We start from the raw sequence: 25,056 nt of genomic DNA, 5'->3' as shown, positions 1-25,056 counted from the left end.
AAAATCATATGACTGATCAAAAAGACACGAGTTAGGGAAGTATGTTGCGTGAGGTATTGAGGAAGTGTGAACGAGTCAGAATTTAGGCAAATGATCAAACTTCAAATCACATGACAGAGGGAGGGACGAGAAATCCCTGAGGCAAAACCCAGCACAGGAAGAGCCTCTCCCTGTCCTGTTTTCTTATTAAACTTAGCATAAATGCACTTTTAGTAAGTTTGAGATTTCAGTTCAAATTATAATTAGCTTAAATTAGGTTTACTCGTTTAATTCTTTAATTTAAAGTTGTGCACAATATGGTAGCTACTGAATGTGAAAATAAAGTTGTTTTACATATAATTGTTTAGTTACCGCTTGTATGTTTTATCCAAAAGGCGAAATTAGAAATAAATGCATAAACTGCTATAAAGTGGATGATTCGTTTAATTTATTTCCTTCTCTTCGCCATCTTGGACTCATTAGAAAATGAGGGAGGGCTGTACCAGCTGAGCTGAACTAGTAAAGTGAAGTCTGATTCATTTTAGCGAATCGGTTCGTCCGGACGGTTCTTTTAAATTTCAAACGATTCAAAAATTGATTCGTTTGAGTCACGTCGCTTTAAAGGCTTCTAAGACTTTACGTGGCATTTTATACAGTATATTTGTAACCCTTGTCCACAAAACCAGGCATAAAGGTTCATTTTGAATTGATCAGATTTATAGATACAACTGAAAGCTGCATAAACAAGCTATGGTTTGTTAGATAAGAAAATATTTGGCCGAGATACAACTATTTGAAAATCTAATATAGTCTAAGGGTGCAACAAAATCTAAATATTGAGAAAGTCGCCTTTAAAGGTGTCCAAATTAAGTTCTTAGCAATGCATATTATATTTAATATATTTACGGTAGGGAATGCACAAAATATCTTCATGGAACTTGGTCTTATGATTTTTGGCATCAAAGAAAAATACATTATTTTGATCAAAGCAATGAATATTTGGCTATTGCTACAAATATACCCGTGCTACTTAAGACCAGGTCACATTTTAGTCAAGTATTATTGTTTCTAACCACGTTTGTTGTTGTGTTAAACGCTCTACCACTTCATAAGTAGACCGAGTCGAATCTTCTTGCGAATCGGTTCGAATGAATCATCCAATTGAACCGGTTGAAACACAATGTGCTCGTGATTCGAACATCAATATTTTGCGTCAGTCCCTTGTGACTCTACAGTCATGTCCTGTTCTGCTAGGAAGAAACACATAATGCTCTACAACAGCTGATGTGCATCTGGGTTATAAGAAACACTGGCTAAATTTTTGCGGAAGATTTGGACGCGCAGCTAATATCAAAACAGCCGCGACGGAAAACGCGAAGAGGTGAAGGTAAATTATCTGACAGTTTGTTTTTCTCACACAATCTGTCAAGCTGTTTGGTGCAGAGAATATTATATAATTTTAGACCCGGCTGCTCTTTTATGTTTTTTTTTTGCACTTATTACATTTCATAATGTGGATTATATCTGTCGTTCTATGTCATCATGGCATAAAATATCTGTCCTTGCCAGGACAAAGTACTTGGCCACGTAGAACAAAGACTTTGTGGGTTTTTAGCGCAGTGTAGCTTTCGCTTCTGTAATACTGTCAGTTCGTTTCAGTAATGCATTTGTTACAATGTAGCTGCATGTTTTCACGGCAGTGGCGTCACGTGACTCAATGAATCACATGAATTCATTCTTTGTACTTCTGCCACTGCATGAACGCTGAAGATGTACTGGAAGATGTTTGATTAGTCCTGTTTTCTCCTTAGTTTTAGAATATAGGTAATTGGAAGTCATAATAATAATTGTGTAACTAACAACCAAACCAGTGATCAATTAATTTGATTATTTTGTAATAATATTACAATAATTGTAATTGTAATAATACTCTGCTCACCGCGCCTGCGTTTATTTGATCCAAAGCACAGAAAAACATTGAAATATTTGTATTATTTAAAATAACTGCTTTCTATTTGAATATTTTTTAGAATGTAATTTATTCCTGATTTCAAAGCTGTATTTTTAGCATCATTACTCCAGTCTTCAGTGTAACATGATCCTTCAGAAATCATTCTAATATTTTTTATTATGATTATGTTGAAAACAGGTTTCTTTGATGAATACTGTAGAAAGTTCAGCAGAACAGCATTTATCTGAAATAGAAAGCTTTTGTAACATTGTAAATGTCTTTATCATCACTTTTGATCAATTTAAAGCATCTTTGCTAAATAAAAGTATTAATTCCTGTAATTTTTTTCTAAAAAATAAAATATAAAAATACCGTCTCCAAGGTTTTGAATGGTATTGTGTATAATGTTACAAAAGCTTTTTATTTCAGATAAATGCTGAACTTTGGATTTTCTGACCAAAGAATCCTGAAAAAATGTAATAATAATAATAATAACAATAATAAATGTTGAACAGCAAATCAGCATATTAGAATGATTTCTGAAGGGTCATGATGCTAAAATTCAGCTTTGATCACAAGAATAAATTACATTTTAAAATGTATTTAAATAGAAAACAGTTATTTTAAGTAGTAAAAATATTTCTAAATGTTCCTGTTGGCTTGGTGAGCAGAAGAGACTTCTTTAAAAAACATAAAAAAATATTATGTACATACATATACATATATATCTTATATTGAAATAAAATAAACATTACTTTAGTAAAATATCAAACTTAAACGTTTATTTCTTAATTCTGAACTATTTCTGTACTCTGATTTCATAAATACAACAAATATATTGCTAAAAAATAATATATTTTTAATTTAATAATTGTACATTTTCACTTAGTTTAACTTGCTGTACTAAAACAACTAAACATAAAAAAATATTAAAAAGTAAAAAATTACAGACTCCAAAATGAAAATGAAAAATATAAAAATAAAAACTATATTAGTATCTCAATACTATCTCTATAATATTTCTTTATACTGATAAAAACTATAACAGTATCTCAATTATACTAAAATATCACTGGTTTAATGTATATATTATAGAAAAGTAATTTTTACTTATGAAGTTGTCATAAACAGTTACAGGCCTGCATTTTGATACAAAAACTTATCAAAGCAACAGCTGTTTAGATTATAAACATCTGACTTATATATCAGTGACCTTATCACAATTCACACTGTATATTAATAAAATCGAATAATTTAATTCCATAGTTATTTTATGTCATTTAGACTAGTAATTGAACAATAAAACTTGTAACATTGGCATATTATGCATTCATTATAGTTGATTTAAAGTCAAATGTCAAATATAATATGCCTGAAATGGTGCATAAGAAAACAATCATGTGGTTTCAGCTTTTAAAGAGTAAGTTTACCTGTCTGTAGCAAATAAAGCATCTCCTGCGGTCTAATATCTGTCTCTTTTCACAGCTTTCTTCTAAAAATCATGGCCTCTCGTAAGAAGGTGCTGCTCAAAGTGATCATCCTAGGGGATTCTGGGTAAGTGTCTGTGCCACGTCTTTGTGCTATCAGTGACATTTAGATAAATTCTGTTATAATCAGTCAGCACAGCTCAAATGCTCTTGTCAGCAGTGACACTTTGTCCTCTGTAATGCTTGTTTAAAACAGCTGTGCATGTGTAAACATCACTGGGTTAACATGACTCAAGGAATTCCCCTGACTTCCCGTCATTCACGTCCTCAGAATAGGTGCAGCTGGAATCTGTGAAATGATTGTAGTCATGCAGGACTATATCTTACTTTTAAAGAATGTTATCAAGACTATGCAGCTATGCAGCTCAGAGATGATAATATCAGTTGAGGCATTGCTCACTATGTTACCAATTGAGTCCATTTGTTCTGTTTGTCTTTGACAGAGTTGGGAAGACCTCTCTGATGAACCAGTATGTGAATAACAAGTTCAGTAACCAGTATAAGGCCACAATCGGAGCTGACTTCCTGACTAAGGAAGTGATGGTGGACGACAGACTGGTCACCATGCAGGTTTGTGTTCATGTGTATTTAATTAGAGTGGACATTTCAATTCAATTCAATTCAAGTTTATTTGTATAGCGCTTTTCACAATACAAATTACTTCAAAGCAGCTGTACAAAAAAAAAAAAAAAATGTAGGCTACAATATATTTAGTAGCTTATTAGTGGTGACTACTGTATGTTAAGTCCATGTACATATGGTATAAATATTAAAAACAGTAATGGTGCAGGTACATTTCCCTTCTGTTCAAAAGTTTGGGGTCAGTATGATATATGTGACCCTGGACCACAAAACCAGTCTTAAGTCGCTGGGGTATATTTGTAGCAATAGCCAAAAATACATTGTATGGGTCAAAATGATTGATTTTTCTTTTATGTCAAAAATCATTAGGAAATTAAGTAAAGATCATGTTACATTAAGATTTTTTGTAAAATTCCTACTGTAAACCTATCAAAATGTAATTTTTGATTAGTAATATGCATTGTTAAGAGCTTAATTTGGACAAATTTAAAGGTGATTTTCTCAGTATTTTGATTTTTTTGCACCCTCAGATTCCAGATTTTCAAATAGATGTATCTCGGCCAAATATTGTCCTATCCTAACAAACCATACATCAATAGAAAGCTTATTTATTGAGTTTTCATATGATGTATATATCTCAGTTTTGTAAAATTCAACCTTATGACTGGTTTTGTGGTCCAGGGTCACATATATAAAAAAATTAATACTTTTATTTAGCAAGGATGCATTAAATTGACCAAAAGTGACAGTAAAGTAGAGCTGTGTAAGTAATTAACTGAAATTCAGTTTTGATTTCGGCTTCAAACGATTATAAAAATACAATATTCAAGATAAAACAAATATTGCTTCCGATTCCGCCCCCTTTGTGCGCTTTTGCTCCTTTATAAAAGCCCAATTTCACATGCAAATAAGTAAAATCGTGTAACACGACTTGCATACTGTAAAATGAGACGTGCTTGATTAATTAATGTTTATTTGATGTTGTGTTTTTAAAAGCACAAAGGAGAATTTGCGCTGTTTTGTGAATGCGCTCAGAGACGGAAGAGAACACGGACATGTGAAGTGAACGTTTAGCTTAAGATGTGTACCTAAATGGTTAAATACATGCAAATATACAGTCAAGCCGAAATTATTCATACCCCTGGCAAATACGGACTTAAAGTTACTTTTATTCAACCAGCAAGTTTTTTTTTTTTTTTGGACCGGAAATGACACAGGCTTCTCCCAAAAGATAATTAGACGATGTACAAGAGGCATCATTGTGGGGAAAAAAAATATATTTCTCAGCTTTTATTTACATTTGAACAAAAAGTGGCATGTCCAAAATTATTCATACCCTTTGCAAACAGTCACAGTCTATGGGAAAATCCAAAGTTCTGTACCATTCCAAATAGTCCAAGCTGTTCTAAAGCATCCTAATTACCCTGATTCATTGGGAACAGCTGTTTTAATCAACTCAACAGGTGAAAAACAGAAGCTCTCTGCTGTTGGTTTGTGGACAGTCATCGCTAAGACAAAGGAGCTCACTGAGGACCTGCGGCTGAACAGAATTTGGGGTATGGGGTATGAATAATTTCGGGCTTGACTGTATGTCAAAATGCAGCATTTGGTGATTATTCGTGTAAACCTTCGGCAGTTATGTTTCAAATTAACGTAAACCGTTGAGAATGAAAATACGTGTGTAACAGTATATTGGATCTGTGCAGCTCTTAAAGCGGCCACAAGTAATATTCCTTCTGCCGTCTCTGTGCTTAATGTTAATCAAACAACAAAAAACAAAGACAAAATCACTCACTGCTCTTGACAGAGGGACTTTTGTAGTTTTATAAGAAAAAAGCATGTTTAATTCTTACAATGAAGACTATGCTCATGTTTCATTTGTATCCTTTTTTTATTGTATTGCTATCTTTAAATGAATCAATCAATCATATAAAGTTTTGTGCCATAATCAAGCAGCCCTACAGTAAAGACATGTATAATGTTACAAAAGATTACTATTTAACAAAAATGTTGTTCTTTTGATGTTTTTTTATTAATCAAAGAATCGTAAAAAAAATAAAATGCATCAGGGTTTTCACACAAATATGAAGCAGCACAACTGTTGATACATTGATACTACAAAGAAATGTTTCTTGAGCAGCAAATCAGGATATTAGAATGATTTCTGATAAGATAATGTGACAATGAAGACTGGAGTAATGATGCTGAAAATTCAGTTTTGCATCAAAGACATTATATTACATATACACTGCCCTCCAAAAGTTTGGAAACTCTGGATTTTGGACAATATTAGCATGAATTCTTTTTAATTAGTGATAATTATGGACTGATAAGGGACAACACAAACTACGAAAACATATTTTATTACATAAAAAACGTTTTCGATTCATCAAAATATCCACCATTAGCAGCTATTACAGCTCTGCATAATCTGGGCATTCGAGCTGGCAGTTTATTCAAACATTGATTTGATATATTACTTTGATATATTACCCAAAGATGATTGCCCAAATCCACATTTTAGCCAGTTTCCAAGTATTTGGAGGGCAGTGTAATTTAATATATGTTCATGTAGAAAATGGGTATGTTAAATAGTAATAATAATTTAAAACTATTGAATGATAGTGTAATTCATGTATGAGTGAATATCATAAGGTAATGATCCAAATAAGGCAAAATATAAATATATAACTGAAAAATAAAAATAAAGATGTTTTGCATAAAGTTTATTATTATTTTTCATTTAATTTGTGTAGTGTAATGTGTATGGTTTAAAACAGCTTTACAGAAAATATGAAAAATAATATAAAAAAGAAAATGAAAAGAAAGAAAATTGTGCAAGCCAAAAATGACAGTATTTAATTATTTATGGATTTAATGCCAAATGTAATCTTTTATAAATAGGTAACAACACTGTACAATAAGTTTCATTAGTTAACATTCAATAATTACACTAGTTAACATAAACTAAGAACAATATTTCTACAGCATTTATTAATCTTAGTTCATGTTAATTTCAGCATTCTCGAATGCATTATTAAAATCACAAGTTGCATTTGTTAACATTAGTTAATGCATTGTGAGCTAACATAAACAAACAATGACTGTATTTTAATTAAGTAACATTAATAAATAGTGTAATAAATCTATTCTTTATTGTTTGTTCATGTTATTTAACATATTAACTAATATTAACAAATGACACCTTATTGTAAAGTGTTACCAATACATAATTCCTCTGAAAAGCCTAAAAAGGCCTAATATTTCTTTAAACTCAACTTTATATCAGATTCAACATTATATTCTTATAATAGCAGTGATTTATCAATTAAATGAATTGCTTGAAACTGCTCAGAAATAATTAAGAGGCCAGTCAGTGTGCTCTGAAGATGACGCTGTCAGTTCCTTAACAACCATTATTTTGTGAACAATTCCTCACAGCAGTAATCATCTGTGGTCATGTGACACGGTGAAAGATTCTGCATAATAAGCAACACAGTCATCTTACAAATATGAAGCCTCTAGTTACTCATAGCTAATGGGTAGGATACTAATCATGTGAAATAAATTAGTCACATTTAGCGTGATGTTTGGTAATCCCATGGTATGTTTTTCCAGTCAGCACAGATTTATGTTGTGTTTACCATGTTGTAACCTGTATGGCCGGTCATGTGATGTAGGTCCCACGTGCACAGACAAGCAGTGCTTGGGAGGTTATTCCTATTATTATCATTTCTGCACTGTAATACTGCAGTTACTCATGATAATTTTACTTATTAATGCATTTATAAATCCCATATTAGCCTTTACCAATTGGACAGTACAATGATAGATAGATAGATAGCATCTCTGTTTATTAGTGTTATAATGAATCAGTAAGGATCATTGTTAAAAGGATAGTTCACCCAAAAATGAAACATGTCATAATAGTGCCAAACCTGTATGAGTTTCTTTCTTCTGCTGAACACAAAAGAAGATCTTTTGAAGAATGTGTGTAACTAGCAGTTGCTGGTAGCTGCAGTGGTTGCCGAACATCAACTGTTTGGTTGAGTAAATGTTGACAAGAGCTTTCATTTTTGGTGAACTATCCCTTTAATAAAGGCAAACAATATAGTGGCAAAAACGAAAGCATTATTAAAGGAGAAGTTCACTTCCAGAACAAAAATTTACAGATAATGTACTCTTGTTATCCAAGATGTTCATGTCTTTATTTCTTCAGTCATAAAGAAATAGTTTTTTGAGGAAAACATTTCTGGATTTCTCTCCATATTATGGACTTCTATGGTGCCCCCGAGTTTAAACTTCCAAAATGCAGTTTAAATGCAGCTTCAAATGGCGCTAAATGATCCCAGCCAATAAGAAAGGGTCTTATCTAGCGAAATGATTGGTTATTTTCTAAAAAAAATGATGATTTATATAATTTTTAAATCTCAAATGCGTGTCTTGCCTAGCTCTGCATGAACTGTGTATTCCTGTTCAAGACAGTTAGGGTTTGTCGCAAAACTCCCATCTCATTTTCTCCTCCAACTTCAAAATCATCCTACATTGCTGTTTTACCTTTTGTTGTGAAGGGCGTTTGATCTTCTTTGCATGTTCACTTTGTAAACACTGGGTCGGTACTTCTACAGTGATGTAAGGTCACTGGAGTTGGAGGAGAAAATAAGATAGGAGTTTTGCGACATACCCTAACTCTGTTTGCAGAGCTAGACAAGACGAGCATTCAAGGTTAAAATGTACAGTCGTGGCCGAAAGTTTTGAGAATTACATAAATATTGGAAATTGGAAAAGTTGCTGCTGAAGTTTTTATAATAGCAATTTGCATATACTCCAGAATGTTATGAAGAGTGATCAGATGAATTGCATAGTTCTTCTTTGCCATGAAAATTAACTTAACCCCGAAAAAAACTTTCCACTGCATTTCATTGCTGTCATTAAAGTACCTGCTGAGATCATTTCAGTAATCATCTTGTTAACTCAGGTAAGAATGTTGATGAGCACAAGGCTGGAGATCATTATGTCAGGCTGATTGGGTTAGAATGGCAGACTTGACATGTTAAAAGGAGGGTGATGCTTGAAATCATTGTTCTTCCATTGTTAACCATGGTGACCTGCAAAGAAACGCATGCAGCCATCATTGCGTCGCATACAAATGGCTTCACAGGCAAGGATATTGTGGCTACTAAGATTGCACCTAAATCAACAATTTATAGGATCATCAAGAACTTCGAGGAAAGAGGTTCAATTCTTGTTAAGAAGGCTTCAGGGCGTCCAAGAAAGTCCAGCAAGCGCCAGGATGGTCTCCTAAAGAGGATTCAGCTGCAGGATCGGAGTGCCACCAGTGCAGAGCTTGCTCAGGAATGGCAGCAGGCAGGTGTGAGCGAATCTGCACACACAGTGAGGCCAAGACTTTTGGAAGATGGCCTGGTGTCAAGAAGGGCAGCAAAGAAGCCACTTCTCTCCAAAAAAAACTTCAGGGACAGATTGATCTTCTGCAAAAAGTATGGCGAATGGACTGCTGAGGACTGGGGCAAAGTCATATTCTCCGATGAAGCCTCTTTCCGATTGTTTGGGGCATCTGGAAAAAGGCTTGTCCGGAGAAGAAAAGGTGAGCGCTACCATCAGTCCTGTGTCATGCCAACAGTAAAGCATCCTGAGACCATTCATGTGTGCGGTTGTTTCTCATCCAAGGGAGTGGGCTCACTCACAATTTTGCCCAAAAACACAGCCATGAATAAAGAATGGTACCAAAACACCCTCCAACAGCAACTTCTTCCAACAATCCAACAACAGTTTGGTGAAGAACAATGCATTTTCCAGCACGATGGAGCACCGTGCCATAAGGCAAAAGTGATAACTAAGTGGCTCGGGGACCAAAACGTTGAAATTTTGGGTCCATGGCCTGGAAACTCCCCAGATCTTAATCCCATTGAGAACTTGTGGTCAATCCTCAAGAGGCGGGTGGACAAACAAAAACCCACTAATTCTGACAAACTCCAAGAAGTGATTATGAAAGAATGGGTTGCTATCAGTCAGGATTTGGCCCAGAAGTTGATTGAGAGCATGCCCAGTCCAATTGCAGAGGTCCTGAAAAAGAAGGGCCAACACTGCAAATACTCACTCTTTGCATAAATGTCATGTAATTGTTGATAAAAGCCTTTGAAACGTATGAAGTGCTTGTAATTATATTTCAGTACATCACAGAAACAACTGAAACAAAGATCTAAAAGCAGTTTAGCAGCAAACTTTGTGAAAACTAATATTTGTGTCATTCTCAAAACTTTTGGCCATGACTGTATATAAATTGTCAAATTTTTTAGAAAATAACTGATCGTTTTACTAGATAAGGCCCTTCTTCCTCAAGCTGGGATCGTTTAGATTTATTTGAAACTGCAATTAAACTGCATTTTGGAAGTTTAAACTCGGGGGCACCATAGACGTCCATTATATGAAGAGAAATCCTAAAATGTTTTCCTTAAAAAACATAATTTCTTTACGACTGAAGAAAGAAAGACATGAACATCCTGGATGACAAGGGGGTGAGTACATTATCTGTAAATTGTTGTTCTGGTTCTGTTATTTACTGTAAATAATTTGGTTTTCTTCTTTAAGATTTGGGACACGGCCGGTCAAGAGCGCTTTCAGTCTCTGGGCGTGGCGTTTTACAGAGGGGCTGACTGTTGTGTGCTGGTGTACGACGTTACAGCACCCACTACATTTAAGACTCTGGACAGCTGGAGGGATGAGTTTCTCATTCAGGCCAGTCCACGCGACCCGGAGAACTTCCCCTTTGTTGTGCTGGGCAACAAAATCGACCTGGAGAACCGGCAGGTCAGTGTGCAGTGCCAGTGGTTGATATGATTATTCAAAAACATTTAAAATATGACTAAACTTTTGAAAAAGGGTGTAATTCCTATGGTGAATCTCTAAAGAAATGTCTGTCATACTTACAAAAGTAAAATATAGATATATATGTATTTTTTTTTGCAATACACATTGTTTAAACATGGCTTCCACTGGTTCTTAAAAAGTCTTAAAGAAGTTTACTTCCAGAACAAAAATTTACAGATAATGTACTCACCCCCTTGTCACCCAAGATGTTCATTGCTTTTCTTTCTTCAGTCGTAAAGAAATTGTGTTTTTTGAGGAAAACATTTCAGGATTTTTCTCCATATAGTGAACTTCTATGGTGCCCCCAAGTTTGAACTTCCAAAATGCAATTTCAATGCAGCTTCAAATGATCCCAGCTGAGGGTCTTACCTAGCAAAACAATCTTTTTTATATATGTTTTATTACAATTTATATATATATATATATTTTTTTTTTTACCTCAAATGCTCGTCTTATCTAGCTCTAGTTTTTCGACATACCCTTAATGTCTAGAACCGGAAAAACTGTTCACAAGACGAGCGTTTGAGGTTAAAAAGAATATAAATTGTACTAAAAAAAATAATAATAACCGATCGTTTCGCTAGGTAAGACCATTCTTCCACGACTGGGGTCGTTTGAAGCCGCGTTTAAGCTGCATTTTGGAAGTTCAAACTCGGGGCACCATAGAAGTCCACTATATGGAAAAAAATCCTGAAATATTTTCCTCAAAAAACATAATTTCTATACGACTGAAGAAAGACAGACATGAACAATTTGGATGACTAGGGGTGAGTACATTATCTGTAAAAATAAATAAATAAATCAGGAAGTGAACTTAAATTTACTTTATGAAATTTAGGACCATAAAAAGTCTTAAATTGGACAAGAAAGCCTTAGGCCGTGTTCACACTTGGCGTCTTTTTTCACAAGAAAAAGTTGACTAGGGCGTTTTTTTAGTAAAAAAAAAAAAAAGCTGGCAGCGTTCTGTTACAAAAAGCAGCCGAGTGCGTCTTTTGTTGCTATAACAACAGCTGCAACAGTAGCGTAGTGCTGTGTGGTGAAGAAATGTCGAGAAAGAGCCTCTTTGTGATGTATATTACGATAGAGTTGTTTACTCATATCATACAACTCCTTGTGCTCTGAAACTAGTACGATAAGTTTATCTACCGGCAACTTCTCCGTTTTTTTTCTTGTTGTTTTTGTTATTATGGAAACGATAGGTCCCGCTACTCGCTTGTCATTGGTCAGCTGTCAAAAAAGCGCTTGACGTAGGGCGTTTTCTTAAAAAAAGTTCAACTTTTTTCAACTTAAAAAGACGCTCTGAGCTGCAAAAAAAGACGCCGGCGGTGGCGTTTAAAAAAAGCGCTAGGGCTTTTTTGAAAAGACGGTTTACTCCATAGGATTACAATGTAAAACAGACGCTGGCAGTTTGAAAAAGGACGGCAAGTGTGAACACGGCCTTAATTATGTTTTTAAGAGGTCTTAAATTTGTGGACGAAAAGACCAGGATTGCGATATGGTTTAATATGACAATTAATCTTTAAAAGGCTATAATTTTATTGAATAGGAGCGCTGCACGTTTCAAAGTCAGGTGCTGTGCTTTTTTTTGTATTGCCAATACTGGGGAAACCATTATATTTCTGCCGTTCCAAAAGCGCCACCTGCTGGCACAGAATGAATGTGCATTTTCAGGAACCCTGTTGTTTTTGTTCAGACCAATGCAAAATTTGACCCATATTTTTACCTTGAAAACAAGCAGCGCTGTAAATATCAACTGTTGGATTGATAAGAAAATAATGCATTATACAAATCTAAACAGTACAATGTGTTTAGATTTAATTTGATTAGAATAATTTATTAATAACAATTGGTTTAATTAATATAATTAATAAAACTTTTAATTATACTTTTCTATAAAACGGTTTAAAAGCTAAAATGTGAAGTTTTTCGTTTGTTTTTGTGAGAACTTGTATGTGAACGGAAAATCATGCTTTTTACAGTCATTTTACAGTTTAATCATACTATAGACATTGCCCTACTCCGCTCATAAAAAATCCTGCAGAAACCCTGTTAAAGCAGCTTTACAGACAATATAAAAATGAAAAAAATATATTTATTTACATAAATAATTAGTTTTATTCAGCAAAGAGAATTTCAAATAAATGCTGTTCTTTCAAATGTTTTATTCATAAAAGAATCCTTAACTATAACCGTTTTCACAAAATATGATGCAGCACAACTGTTTTCAACACTGATAATAATCAGAAATGTTTCTTTAGCAGCAAATCAGCACATTATTATGATTTCTGAAGAATCATGTGAAACTGAAGACTAGAGTAATGCTGAAAAAACAGCTTTGATCACGGAAATAAATTACATTTTAAAATATATTACAATAGAAAACAGTTATTTTAAATCGTAATAATATTTCACAATAAGTTTTTACTGTATTTTTGAATACATAAATGCAGCATTGATGAGCAGAATTTCAAGAAATGATTCAAAATCTTACCAACCCAAAACATAAAATAGCTTAAATGAACATTTTAAAGAAATAAAGAAAGAAAGAAATGATAGCAGACAGGGTTAAAATCCTTTCCCAGTAATCACAGTGAGGTTTCAACATTGCCGCATTGACCTCCACATGAAAGCGCTGCAGATAGCATCACAGCAAAGCAATTGTACAAAGGTTGCTAGGTAGCAAGCAAACTGGACGTGTACATGGTAACAGGTATTTGAGCTCAGATCAGATAGAAATCCTGACGTTTGCTTTGCTACATCTTACAAAGCACATTCAATTTTCTCCAAATGTCAGGATCTGCCTTTGCCATTCTGTCGTAGCATCTTGTTTTGATGTCTGTGCTGCAGATTGTGTGGTAATTTGGCAGCGCTTAAAAAGTTCAGCTGCAAATGAGGGCAAAATGAAAACTGTTTGAACTTTGTTTGCATTACTGTGCTTGACCTATGTGCAGTGCTCTTTTGCTCTCCTAGTCTGTATTTAATTGATCAAAAATGCAGTAAAAAAGTAATTATGTGAAATATTATTAGGTTGGCTTGAGAAAGTTTTTTATTATTATTCTTCAAACTCAGCCCAGCTCTTCAGTGTGCTAGGCCTATAATCTTTTCTAACTGATCCAACTTACAGTTTTCATACAATTAAAGATTAAAAATCATAATAATCCCATAGACTTTCACTGACGGAATGTTCAAATGAGCCAACACTATTCAAACTCCAACTGTCAAAATTCAAATGTAAACTCCCAGAATCCCTTGAGACTAAATCAAGCTTCCCTTCTATCAACTATTTCTAATCCATTCAAACGTCTATTCTAATATTTCTAATCTATTTAACTATCTAGCCTAGCCTAGCAACTACAATCATGCCAACAACTTGCTAATCATGCTAGAAACATAATAACAACTCGCTAATCATGTTAGAAACATGCTAGAAACGTGCTAATCATGCTAGAAATATGCTAGTAACTTGTCAGTTATGCAAATAACTGCTAATCATGCTAAAAACATGCTAGTAACTTGTCAGTCATGCTAATGACATGTAAATAACGTGCTAATCATGCTAAAAACATGTTAGCAACTTGTTAATGCTAGAAACATGCTAGCAACTTGTTAATGCTAGAAACATGCTAGCAACTTGCTAATCATGCTTGAAAAATGCTAGTAACTTGATCATCATGTTAGAAACATGATAGCAACTTGCTAGTCAACCTATAAACATGCTAGCAACTTGCTAATAATGTTTGAAACATGTCCGTAACTTGTTAATCATGCTAGAAACATGCTAAAAACTTGCTAATCATGTTAAAAAATGTGCTAGTAACTTGTCAGTTATACTAATAACTTGCTAATCATGCTAAAATATGTTAGCAACTTGATAATCATGCTAGAAACATGATAGCAACTTGCTAGTCAACCTATAAACATGCTAGCAACTTGCTAATCATGTTAGAAGCATGTTGGAGACATGCTAGCAACTTGATAATTATGTTGAAAACATGCTAGCAACTTACTAATCATGATAGAAACATGGTAGTAACTTGTTAGTCATGCTAATGACATGTAAATAACGTGCTAATCATTCTAAAACATGTTAGCAACTTGTTAATCATGCTAGAAACATGCTAGCAACTTGCTAATCATGCTTGAAAAATGCTAGTAACTTGATAATCATGTTAGAAACATGATAGCAACTTGCTAGTCAACCTATAAACATGCTTGCAACTTGCTAATAATGTTTGAAACATGTCCGTAACTTGTTAATCATGCTAGAAACATGCTAAAAACTTGCTAATCATGTTAAAAAATGTGCTAGTAACTTGTCAGTTATACTAATAACTTGCTAATCATGCTAAAATATGTTAGCAACTTGATAATCATGCTAGAAACATGATAGCAACTTGCTAGTCAACCTATAAACATGCTAGCAACTTGCTAATCATGTTAGAAGCATGTTGGAGACATGCTAGCAACTTGATAATTATGTTGAAAACATGCTAGCAACTTACTAATCATGATAGAAACATGGTAGTAACTTGTTAGTCATGCTAATGACATGTAAATAACGTGCTAATCATTCTAAAACATGTTAACAACTTGTTAATCATGCTAGAAACATGCTAGCAACTTGCTAATCATGCTTGAAAAATGCTAGTAACTTGATAATCATGCTAGAAATGTGTTAGCAACTTGCTAGTCAACCTATAAACATGCTTGCAACTTGCTAATAATGTTTGAAACATGTCCGTAACTTGTTAATCATGTTAGAAACATGCTAAAAACTTGCTAATCATGTTAAAAAATGTGCTAGTAACTTGTCAGTTATACTAATAACTTGCTAATCACGCTAAAATATGTTAGCAACTTGATAATCATGCTAGAAACATGATAGCAACTTGCTAGTCAACCTATAAACATGCTAGCAACTTGCTAATCATGTTAGAAGCATGTTGGAGACATGCTAGCAACTTGATAATTATGTTGAAAACATGCTAGCAACTTACTAATCATGATAGAAACATGGTAGTAACTTGTTAGTCATGCTAATGACATGTAAATAACGTGTTAATCATTCTAAAACATGTTAGCAACTTGTTAATCATGCTAGAAACATGCTAGCAACTTGCTAATCATGCTTGAAAAATGCTAGTAACTTGATAATCATGTTAGAAACATGATAGCAACTTGCTAGTCAACCTATAAACATGCTTGCAACTTGCTAATAATGTTTGAAACATGTCCGTAACTTGTTAATCATGCTAGAAACATGCTAAAAACTTGCTAATCATGTTAAAAAATGTGCTAGTAACTTGTCAGTTATACTAATAACTTGCTAATCATGCTAAAATATGTTAGCAACTTGATAATCATGCTAGAAACATGATAGCAACTTGCTAGTCAACCTATAAACATGCTAGCAACTTGCTAATCATGTTAGAAGCATGTTGGAGACATGCTAGCAACTTGATAATTATGTTGAAAACATGCTAGCAACTTACTAATCATGATAGAAACATGGTAGTAACTTGTTAGTCATGCTAATGACATGTAAATAACGTGCTAATCATTCTAAAACATGTTAGCAACTTGTTAATCATGCTAGAAACATGCTAGCAACTTGCTAATCATGCTTGAAAAATGCTAGTAACTTGATAATCATGTTAGAAACATGATAGCAACTTGCTAGTCAACCTATAAACATGCTTGCAACTTGCTAATAATGTTTGAAACATGTCCGTAACTTGTTAATCATGCTAGAAACATGCTAAAAACTTGCTAATCATGTTAAAAAATGTGCTAGTAACTTGTCAGTTATACTAATAACTTGCTAATCATGCTAAAATATGTTAGCAACTTGATAATCATGCTAGAAACATGATAGCAACTTGCTAGTCAACCTATAAACATGCTAGCAACTTGCTAATCATGTTAGAAGCATGTTGAAAACATGCTAGCAACTTACTAATCATGATAGAAACATGGTAGTAACTTGTTAGTCATGCTAATGACATGTAAATAACGTGCTAATCATTCTAAAACATGTTAACAACTTGTTAATCATGCTAGAAACATGCTAGCAACTTGCTAATCATGCTTGAAAAATGCTAGTAACTTGATAATCATGCTAGAAATGTGTTAGCAACTTGCTAGTCAACCTAGAAACATGCTAGCAACTTGCTAATCATGCTTGAAAAATGCTAGTAACTTGATAATCATGTTAGAAACATGATAGCAACTTGCTAGTCAACCTATAAACATGCTAGCAACTTGCTAATAATGTTTGAAACATGTTCGTAACTTGCTAATCATGCTAGAAACATGCTAGCAACTTGTTAATCATGCTAGAAACATGTTACCAACTTGTAAATCATGCTAGAAACATGTTAGAAATGTGCTAGCAACTTGCTAGTCAACCTATAAACATGCTAGCAACTTGCTAATCATGTTAGAAACATGTTGGAAACATGCTAGCAACTTGTAAATTATGTTGGAAACATGCTAGTAACTTACTAATCATGATAGAAACGTGCTAGCAACTTGCTAATAATGCTAGAAACATGCTAGCAACTTGCTAATCATGTTAGAAACATACTAAAAATGCAAAAAAAAATGTTAGAATCATGCTAACTACATTCTAATCATGCTAGCAACATGCTAATCATCTAATCTATCTATATATAAAGTTAAAAACTTTAAGCTTTTACAGCTGCTGTAAACTTTCAAGCTAGGCTTTCTCAGGCCAACCTAAATTTTGTCTTGACAAACTTTTTTATCTAGTTATAATTTAAAATAACTGTTTTCTATGTGAATATATTGTAAAATGTAACTTATCCCTGTGATACAAAGCTGAATTTTCAGCATTCATTTCTCCAGTCGTCAGTGTCACATGATCCTTCAGACATTGAAACATTTCTGATTATTATCAATGTTGAAAACAGTTGTACTGCTTCATAATTTTGTTAAAACTGTGACACTTATTTTTCGGAATTCTTTTATGAACAGAATGTTCACAAGAACAGCATTTATGTGAAACAGAATTTGTAGTATTATAAATATTTTAGCCAAAAATTAGAACTGGGAACAGTGTCTATCAAGAAAATATTAAGTGCCTTAATAAAGTAATATATGAGCCTTTTTTAAATTGTCAGTCTCTTAGATGTAATTCATAATTTCATCCCCGAATCCTTTGTATTTTGCACAGGTAACGACAAAGCGAGCTCAAGCGTGGTGTCAGAGTAAGAACAACATCCCCTATTTTGAGACCAGTGCCAAAGAAGCCATTAACGTGGACCAGGCCTTCCAAACCATCGCTCGCAATGCACTTAAACAGGTACAGGAAGTTGACAATTTCAGAACTATGATTCGACAAAATCTAATTGTTCTCACTTTCAATAAGCTTACTCACCAGCCACACACCAGGTGGCCTTTAGATCCTGTTTGATATCAGATGACAATAATCAGTAATTTATCACTTTCTTCTTTCTGCTTTAGAACTTTTTTCTGTAGAACACAAGAGGAAACGTTTAGTAAAATGTTCATGCTGCTCTTCAAATACAAAACGCTCTATGCAAGTAATTTGTACAGCTTGTGCTATATTCTCCAATATGATCCAATGAGTCGTAAGGTGCGATCACATTAGCGAAGTTTGTCAATTTCACCAAATGTCCTGATCACATGGACTCCTGTTGGAATGTAGTACATTACTGTAATTGACCCTTCGCAAACAGCTTGCTAGAGAGGCGATCTGACCAATCATAACACAGAATTCGGAAGTGCCATTTTTGGTTCTCCAAGGAACCTTCAGTGAGCAATTTTTAAAAGAACCATTTTAAAAATTCAAATAAACATTTCCACTATTAGGGATGCTTTGTGGAATGAAAAGATTCTACACTTTAAAAAAAAATAAGGTTTCAAAATGTTTTGTTTTTTAAATGATGCCATTGAAGAACCAATTTAGAACCTTTCAGTGAAAAACTCTTAAAAAGAACCATTTTTTCTTAGTTTGAAGAACATTTTAAAAATTCTAATAAACGTTTCCATTATTAGGAATGTTTTGTGGAATGAAAAGATTCTACACTTTTAAAAGTAAAGGTTCCAAAATGTTTTTTTTTTTAATGATGCCATTTAAGAACCAATTTAGAACCTTTCAGTGAAAAAGAACTCTTAAAAGAACCATTTTTTTCTTAGTTTGAAGAACATTTTAAAAATGTTAATAAATGTTTCCACTATTAAAAAAACAAAGAATGTTTTGTGAAATGAAAAGATTCTACACTTTAAAAAAATAAAGGTTTCAAAATGTAAGAACCAATTTAGAACCTTTCAGTGAAAAAAAAAAACTTTTTGTTTTTTTTTAGTTTAAAGAACATTTTAAATATTCAAATAAGCTTTTCCACTATTAGGAATGTTTTGTGGAATGAAAAGATTCTACACTTTTAAAAAAAATAAGGTTTCAAAATGTTTTGTTTTTTTAAATGATGCCGTTGAAGAACCAATTTAGAACCTTTCAGTGAAAAAGAACTCTTAAAAGAACCATTTTTTTCTTAGTTTGAAGAACATTTTAAAAATGTTAATAAATGTTTCCACTATTAAAAAAACAAAGAATGTTTTGTGAAATGAAAAGATTCTACACTTTAAAAAAATAAAGGTTTCAAAATGTAAGAACCAATTTAGAACCTTTCAGTGAAAAAAAAAAAACTTTTTGTTTTTTTTTAGTTTAAAGAACATTTTAAATATTCAAATAAGCTTTTCCACTATTAGGAATGTTTTGTGGAATGAAAAGATTCTACACTTTTAAAAATAAAGGTTCCAAAAAAGTTTTTTTTTTTTTTTTTTTTTTTTTTAAATGATGGCATTGAAGAACCAATTTAAAACCTTTCAGTGAAAAACTTTTAAAAGAACCATTTTTCCTCAGTTTGAAAAACATTTTAAATATTCAAATAAACTTTTCCACTATTAGGAATGTTTGGTGGAATGAAAAGATTCTACACTTTTAAAAAAAATTAAGGTTCCAAATTGTTTTTTTTTTTAATGATGCCATTGAAGAACCAATTTAGAACCTTTCAGTTAAAAACTCTTAAAAGAACCATTTTTCTTAGTTTGAAGAACATTTAAAAAATGTAAATTAATGTTTCCACAATTAAAAGAACAAAGAATGTTTTGTGAAATTAAAAGATTCTACACTTAAAAAAAAATAAAGGTTCCAAAATGTAAGAACCAATTTAGAACCTTTCAGTGAAAAAAAAAAATCTTTTTTTTTTTTTTTAGTTTAAACATTTACAAAAATTCAAATAAGCTTTTCCACTATTAGGAATGTTTTGTGGAATGAAAAGATTCTACACTTTTAAAAATAAAGGTTCCAAAATTTTTTTTTTTTTTTTAAATGATGGCATTGAAGAACCAATTTAAAACCTTTCAGTGAAAAAACTCTTAAAAGAACCATTTTTCCTTAGTTTGAAAAACATTTTAAATATTCAAATAAACTTTTCCACTATTAGGAATGTTTTGTGGAATGAAAAGATTCTACACTTTTAAAAAAATGAAGGTTCCAAATGTTTTTTTTTTTTTAAATGATGCCATTGAAGAACCAATTTAGAACCTTTCAGTGAAAAAAAAAACGTATTTTTTTTTTTAGTTTAAAGAACATTTTCAAGAATTCAAATAAACTTTTCCACTATTAGGAACGTTTTGTGGAATGAAAAGATTGTACACTTTTAAATAAATAAAGGTTTCAAAAAGTTTTTTTTTTTAATGATGCCATTTAAGAACCAATTTAGAACCTTTCAGTGAAAAAAAACTCTTAAAAGAACCATTTTTTTTTCTTATTTTGAAGAACATTTTAAAAAATGTAAATAAATGTTTCCACTATTAAAAGAACAAAGAATGTTTTGTGAAATGAAAAGATTCTACACTTAAAAAAAAATAAAGGTTCCAAAATGTAAGAACCAATTTAGAACCTTTCAGTGAAAAAAAACTCTTAAAAGAACCATTTTTTTTCTTATTTTGAAGAACATTTTAAAAAATGTAAATAAATGTTTCCACTATTAAAAGAACAAAGAATGTTTTGTGAAATGAAAAGATTCTACACTTAAAAAAAAATAAAGGTTCCAAAATGTAAGAACCAATTTAGAACCTTTCAGTGAAAAAAAAATTCTTTTTTTTTTTTAGTTTAAAGAACATTTACAAAAATTCAAATAAACTTTTCCACTATTAGGAATGTTTTATGGAATGAAAAGATTCTACACTTTTAAAAATAAAGGTTCCCAAAAAGTTTTTTTTTTTTAATGATGGCATTGAAGAACCAATTTAAAACCTTTCAATGAAAAAACTCTTAAAAGAACCATTTTTCCTTAGTTTGAAGAACATTTTAAATATTCAAATAAACTTTTCCACTATTAGGAATGTTTGGTGGAATGAAAAGATTCTACACTTTAAAAGAAATTAAGGTTCCAAAATGTTTTTTTTTTAAATGATGCCATTGAAGAACCAATTTAGAACCTTTCAGTGAAAAAACTCTTAAAAGAACCATTTTTCCTTAGTTTGAAAAACATTTTAAATATTCAAATAAACTTTTTCACTATTAGGAATGTTTTGTGGAATGAAAAGATTCTACACTTAAAAAAAAAATGAAGGTTCCAAATGTTTTTTTTTTTTAATGATGCCATTGAAGAACCAATTTAGAACCTTTCAGTGAAAAAAAAAACGTATTTTTTTTTTAGTTTAAAGAACATTTTCAAGAATTCAAATAAACTTTTCCACTATTAGGAACATTTTGTGGAATGAAAAGATTGTACACTTTTAAATAAATAAAGGTTTCAAAAAGTTTTTTTTTTAATGATGCCATTTAAGAACCAATTTAGAACCTTTCAGTGAAAAAAAAACTCTTAAAAGAACCATTTTTTTTTTCTTATTTTGAAGAACATTTTAAAAAAATGTAAATAAATGTTTCCACTATTAAAAGAACAAAGAATGTTTTGTGAAATGAAAAGATTCTACACTTAAAAAAAAATAAAGGTTCCAAAATGTAAGAACCAATTTAGAACCTTTCAGTGAAAAAAAAAAATTCTTTTTTTTTTTTAGTTTAAAGAACATTTACAAAAATTCAAATAAACTTTTCCACTATTAGGAATGTTTTATGGAATGAAAAGATTCTACACTTTTAAAAATAAAGGTTCCCAAAAAGTTTTTTTTTTTAATGATGGCATTGAAGAACCAATTTAAAACCTTTCAATGAAAAAACTCTTAAAAGAACCATTTTTCCTTAGTTTGAAGAACATTTTAAATATTCAAATAAACTTTTCCACTATTAGGAATGTTTGGTGGAATGAAAAGATTCTACACTTTTAAAAATAAAGGTTCCAAAAAAGTTTTTTTTTTTTTAATGATGGCATTGAAGAACCAATTTAAAAGCTTTCAGTGAAAAAACTCTTAAAAGAACCATTTTTCCTTAGTTTGAAAAACATTTTAAATATTCAAATAAACTTTTTCACTATTAGGAATGTTTTGTGGAATGAAAAGATTCTACACTTTTAAAAAAATGAAGGTTCCAAATGTTTTTTTTTTTTAAATGATGCCATTGAAGAACCAATTTAGAACCTTTCAGTGAAAAAAAACTCTTTAAAAGAACCATTTTTTTTCTTATTTTGAAGAACATTTTAAAAAATGTAAATAAATGTTTCCACTATTAAAAGAACAAAGAATGTTTTGTGAAATGAAAAGATTCTACACTTAAAAAAAATAAAGGTTCCAAAATGTAAGAACCAATTTAGAACCTTTCAGTGAAAAAAAAACTCTTAAAAGAACCATTTTTTTTCTTATTTTGAAGAACATTTTAAAAAATGTAAATAAATGTTTCCACTATTAAAAGAACAAAGAATGTTTTGTGAAATGAAAAGATTCTACACTTAAAAAAAAATAAAGGTTCCAAAATGTAAGAACCAATTTAGAACCTTTCAGTGAAAAAAAAAAAAATGATGCCATTTTTTTTTTTTTTTAGTTTAAAGAACATTTACAAAAATTCAAATAAACTTTTCCACTATTAGGAATGTTTTATGGAATGAAAAGATTCTACACTTTTAAAAATAAAGGTTCCCAAAAAGTTTTTTTTTTTAATGATGGCATTGAAGAACCAATTTAAAACCTTTCAATGAAAAAACTCTTAAAAGAACCATTTTTCCTTAGTTTGAAGAACATTTTAAATATTCAAATAAACTTTTCCACTATTAGGAATGTTTGGTGGAATGAAAAGATTCTACACTTTAAAAGAAATTAAGGTTCCAAAATGTTTTTTTTTTAAATGATGCCATTGAAGAACCAATTTAGAACCTTTCAGTGAAAAAACTCTTAAAAGAACCATTTTTCCTTAGTTTGAAGCTTTTCATTGTTGTATAGTTTGTGAGATACAACTATTTGAAAATCTGTAATCTGAGGATGCAAAAAAATCTGAATATTGAGAAAATCACCTTTAAAGTTGTCCAAATGAAGTTCTTAGCAATGCATATTACTAATCAAAAATTAAGTTTTGATATATGTACAGTAGGAAATTAAAAAATATATATATCTTCATGGAACATGAGCTTTACTTAATATCCTAATGATTTTTGGCATAAACTCGATAATTTGGACCCATAAAATGTATTGTTGGCTATTGCTAATATACCTGTGCTACTTATGACTAGTTTTTTATAAATTAAAGAACCTTTTGTTCAGTGGTAAGGTTTCCTGGCTGTTAAAGGTTCTTCATGGAAGAAACCATCAATCCCAATAAAGAACCTATATTTTTAGGAGTGTATTTAACTAGATGGGCTTTGTTGTTAAATAAACACTAAATCTGGGATGAATTGAACTTTCAGGAGACAGTGGAGACGTACGATTTCCCCGACCAGATTAAACTAAGAGACGACAGACCTGTGTCTAGCAGTGATGGCTGCAGCTGCTGAAGGAAAGACGAAACTGGGGACGGGAAGAGAAAGAGCCAACATGGGAAAGGGAGAGGGGGAGAGAGAGAAAGATGGAAAAGATCCAGGCCTGTTATTCTAGCGCCCATCCTCCCCTTTTCCTCCTTTGAAACCTCCAGGGTATCAAATGCCACATGTGAAAGCTGAACATCCATTTTCTTGCTGAACTCCAAGTAAACGTGTGGTATGAGGAACTATCGAGGAACAGGATATCCTCTGACATTGCATTTATTACGAGTCCTGCTATCACTACAGCTGTCCGAGAATTTCCTTGTCGCTACTCCTCCTGACGGTGTAATCTGATTTTCTTTTCTTAGAAACGATTTTTGGGTCTGCTAGTTCATTGTGCCTTTTTAATTCGTACTATTGGTTATTGTTATCAATGCCTGTTTCACTCCTATGCTGAATGAATATTCATTAAAACATTACATATGTAATAGGGCTGGGAAACATAATTATATTGTTAACATTTTGTCTGCCATTTTAATTTCTTTTTACATTTTTTACACAATAGCTTCTCAGTAAAAATGCAAATATGGATTAAGAGTTTTTTTAATCACAAAAATGAATGTGATTTATCACTCAAATATGCTGTATTTGACTTTTTACTTCAGTCCACTTCACAAAATTGCTGTTTGTTTGATAGTTTCTCTAAACAAATACATAAATGATCAGGGAAAATTGATTTCTTCTCTCATCTCCCAGCCCTACTATATAACATCATGAACTAATGATGAACAGTGTTTTTCCTTGAACGTAAGGGTACTGAGATTTCGTAGCTTGACTTTAACATCAAATCTGGGAACATTTTAGTCTTAGTTGGACTGTAAGTACTTCTACAGTCTGAAAGTGTTTTAAGCCACTTGATTGTGTAACATATTTCACCCATGCCACTTATAATGGTTTACAAAGCGTGTATGTTTTTGCACATATAGCTGTTGAGTATGTAAACGTGTTTCATCTACAAGGTCATGTATTAAATAATCAGGTTAGAAGCACACTAATGAGGTTACGTCATGCTTAACTTAGTGTTTTGATTTGCCTTTGGACATTTACATGTTATGCTTGTATTCATTAATATATATCCATACTCAACCCAGGAGCTCCTCGTTTTTTTAATACCAAAATGCAAGGAAAAAAAAAATGTAGGCATCATTTTTATTTTGGCCAAATGTAAGAATGACACCAAAACCAAAAATATTAAAGATGCATTTACAACCAA

At 31.9% G+C, this 25,056-nt stretch overlaps 1 protein-coding gene across 1 annotated transcript; it reads left to right on the top strand.

The window, feature by feature from the left end:
• Positions 1 to 1,218: 1,218 nt before the first annotated feature.
• rab7b (RAB7b, member RAS oncogene family) lies at positions 1,219 to 25,056 on the top strand. Its single transcript, XM_073818716.1, has 6 exons — positions 1,219 to 1,366; positions 3,416 to 3,484; positions 3,861 to 3,987; positions 10,609 to 10,827; positions 18,083 to 18,211; positions 23,730 to 25,056. Exons 2-6 carry the CDS (start codon positions 3,432 to 3,434, stop codon positions 23,814 to 23,816), a joined length of 615 nt encoding a protein of 204 aa, XP_073674817.1. The 5' UTR covers positions 1,219 to 1,366; positions 3,416 to 3,431; the 3' UTR covers positions 23,817 to 25,056.

Source organism: Garra rufa, chromosome 15, assembly GCF_049309525.1.
Source record: "Garra rufa chromosome 15, GarRuf1.0, whole genome shotgun sequence".
Taxonomy (NCBI): domain Eukaryota; kingdom Metazoa; phylum Chordata; class Actinopteri; order Cypriniformes; family Cyprinidae; genus Garra; species Garra rufa.
The sequence above is the reverse complement of the archived record's forward strand: the minus strand, read 5'-3'. Positions and strand labels throughout refer to the sequence as shown.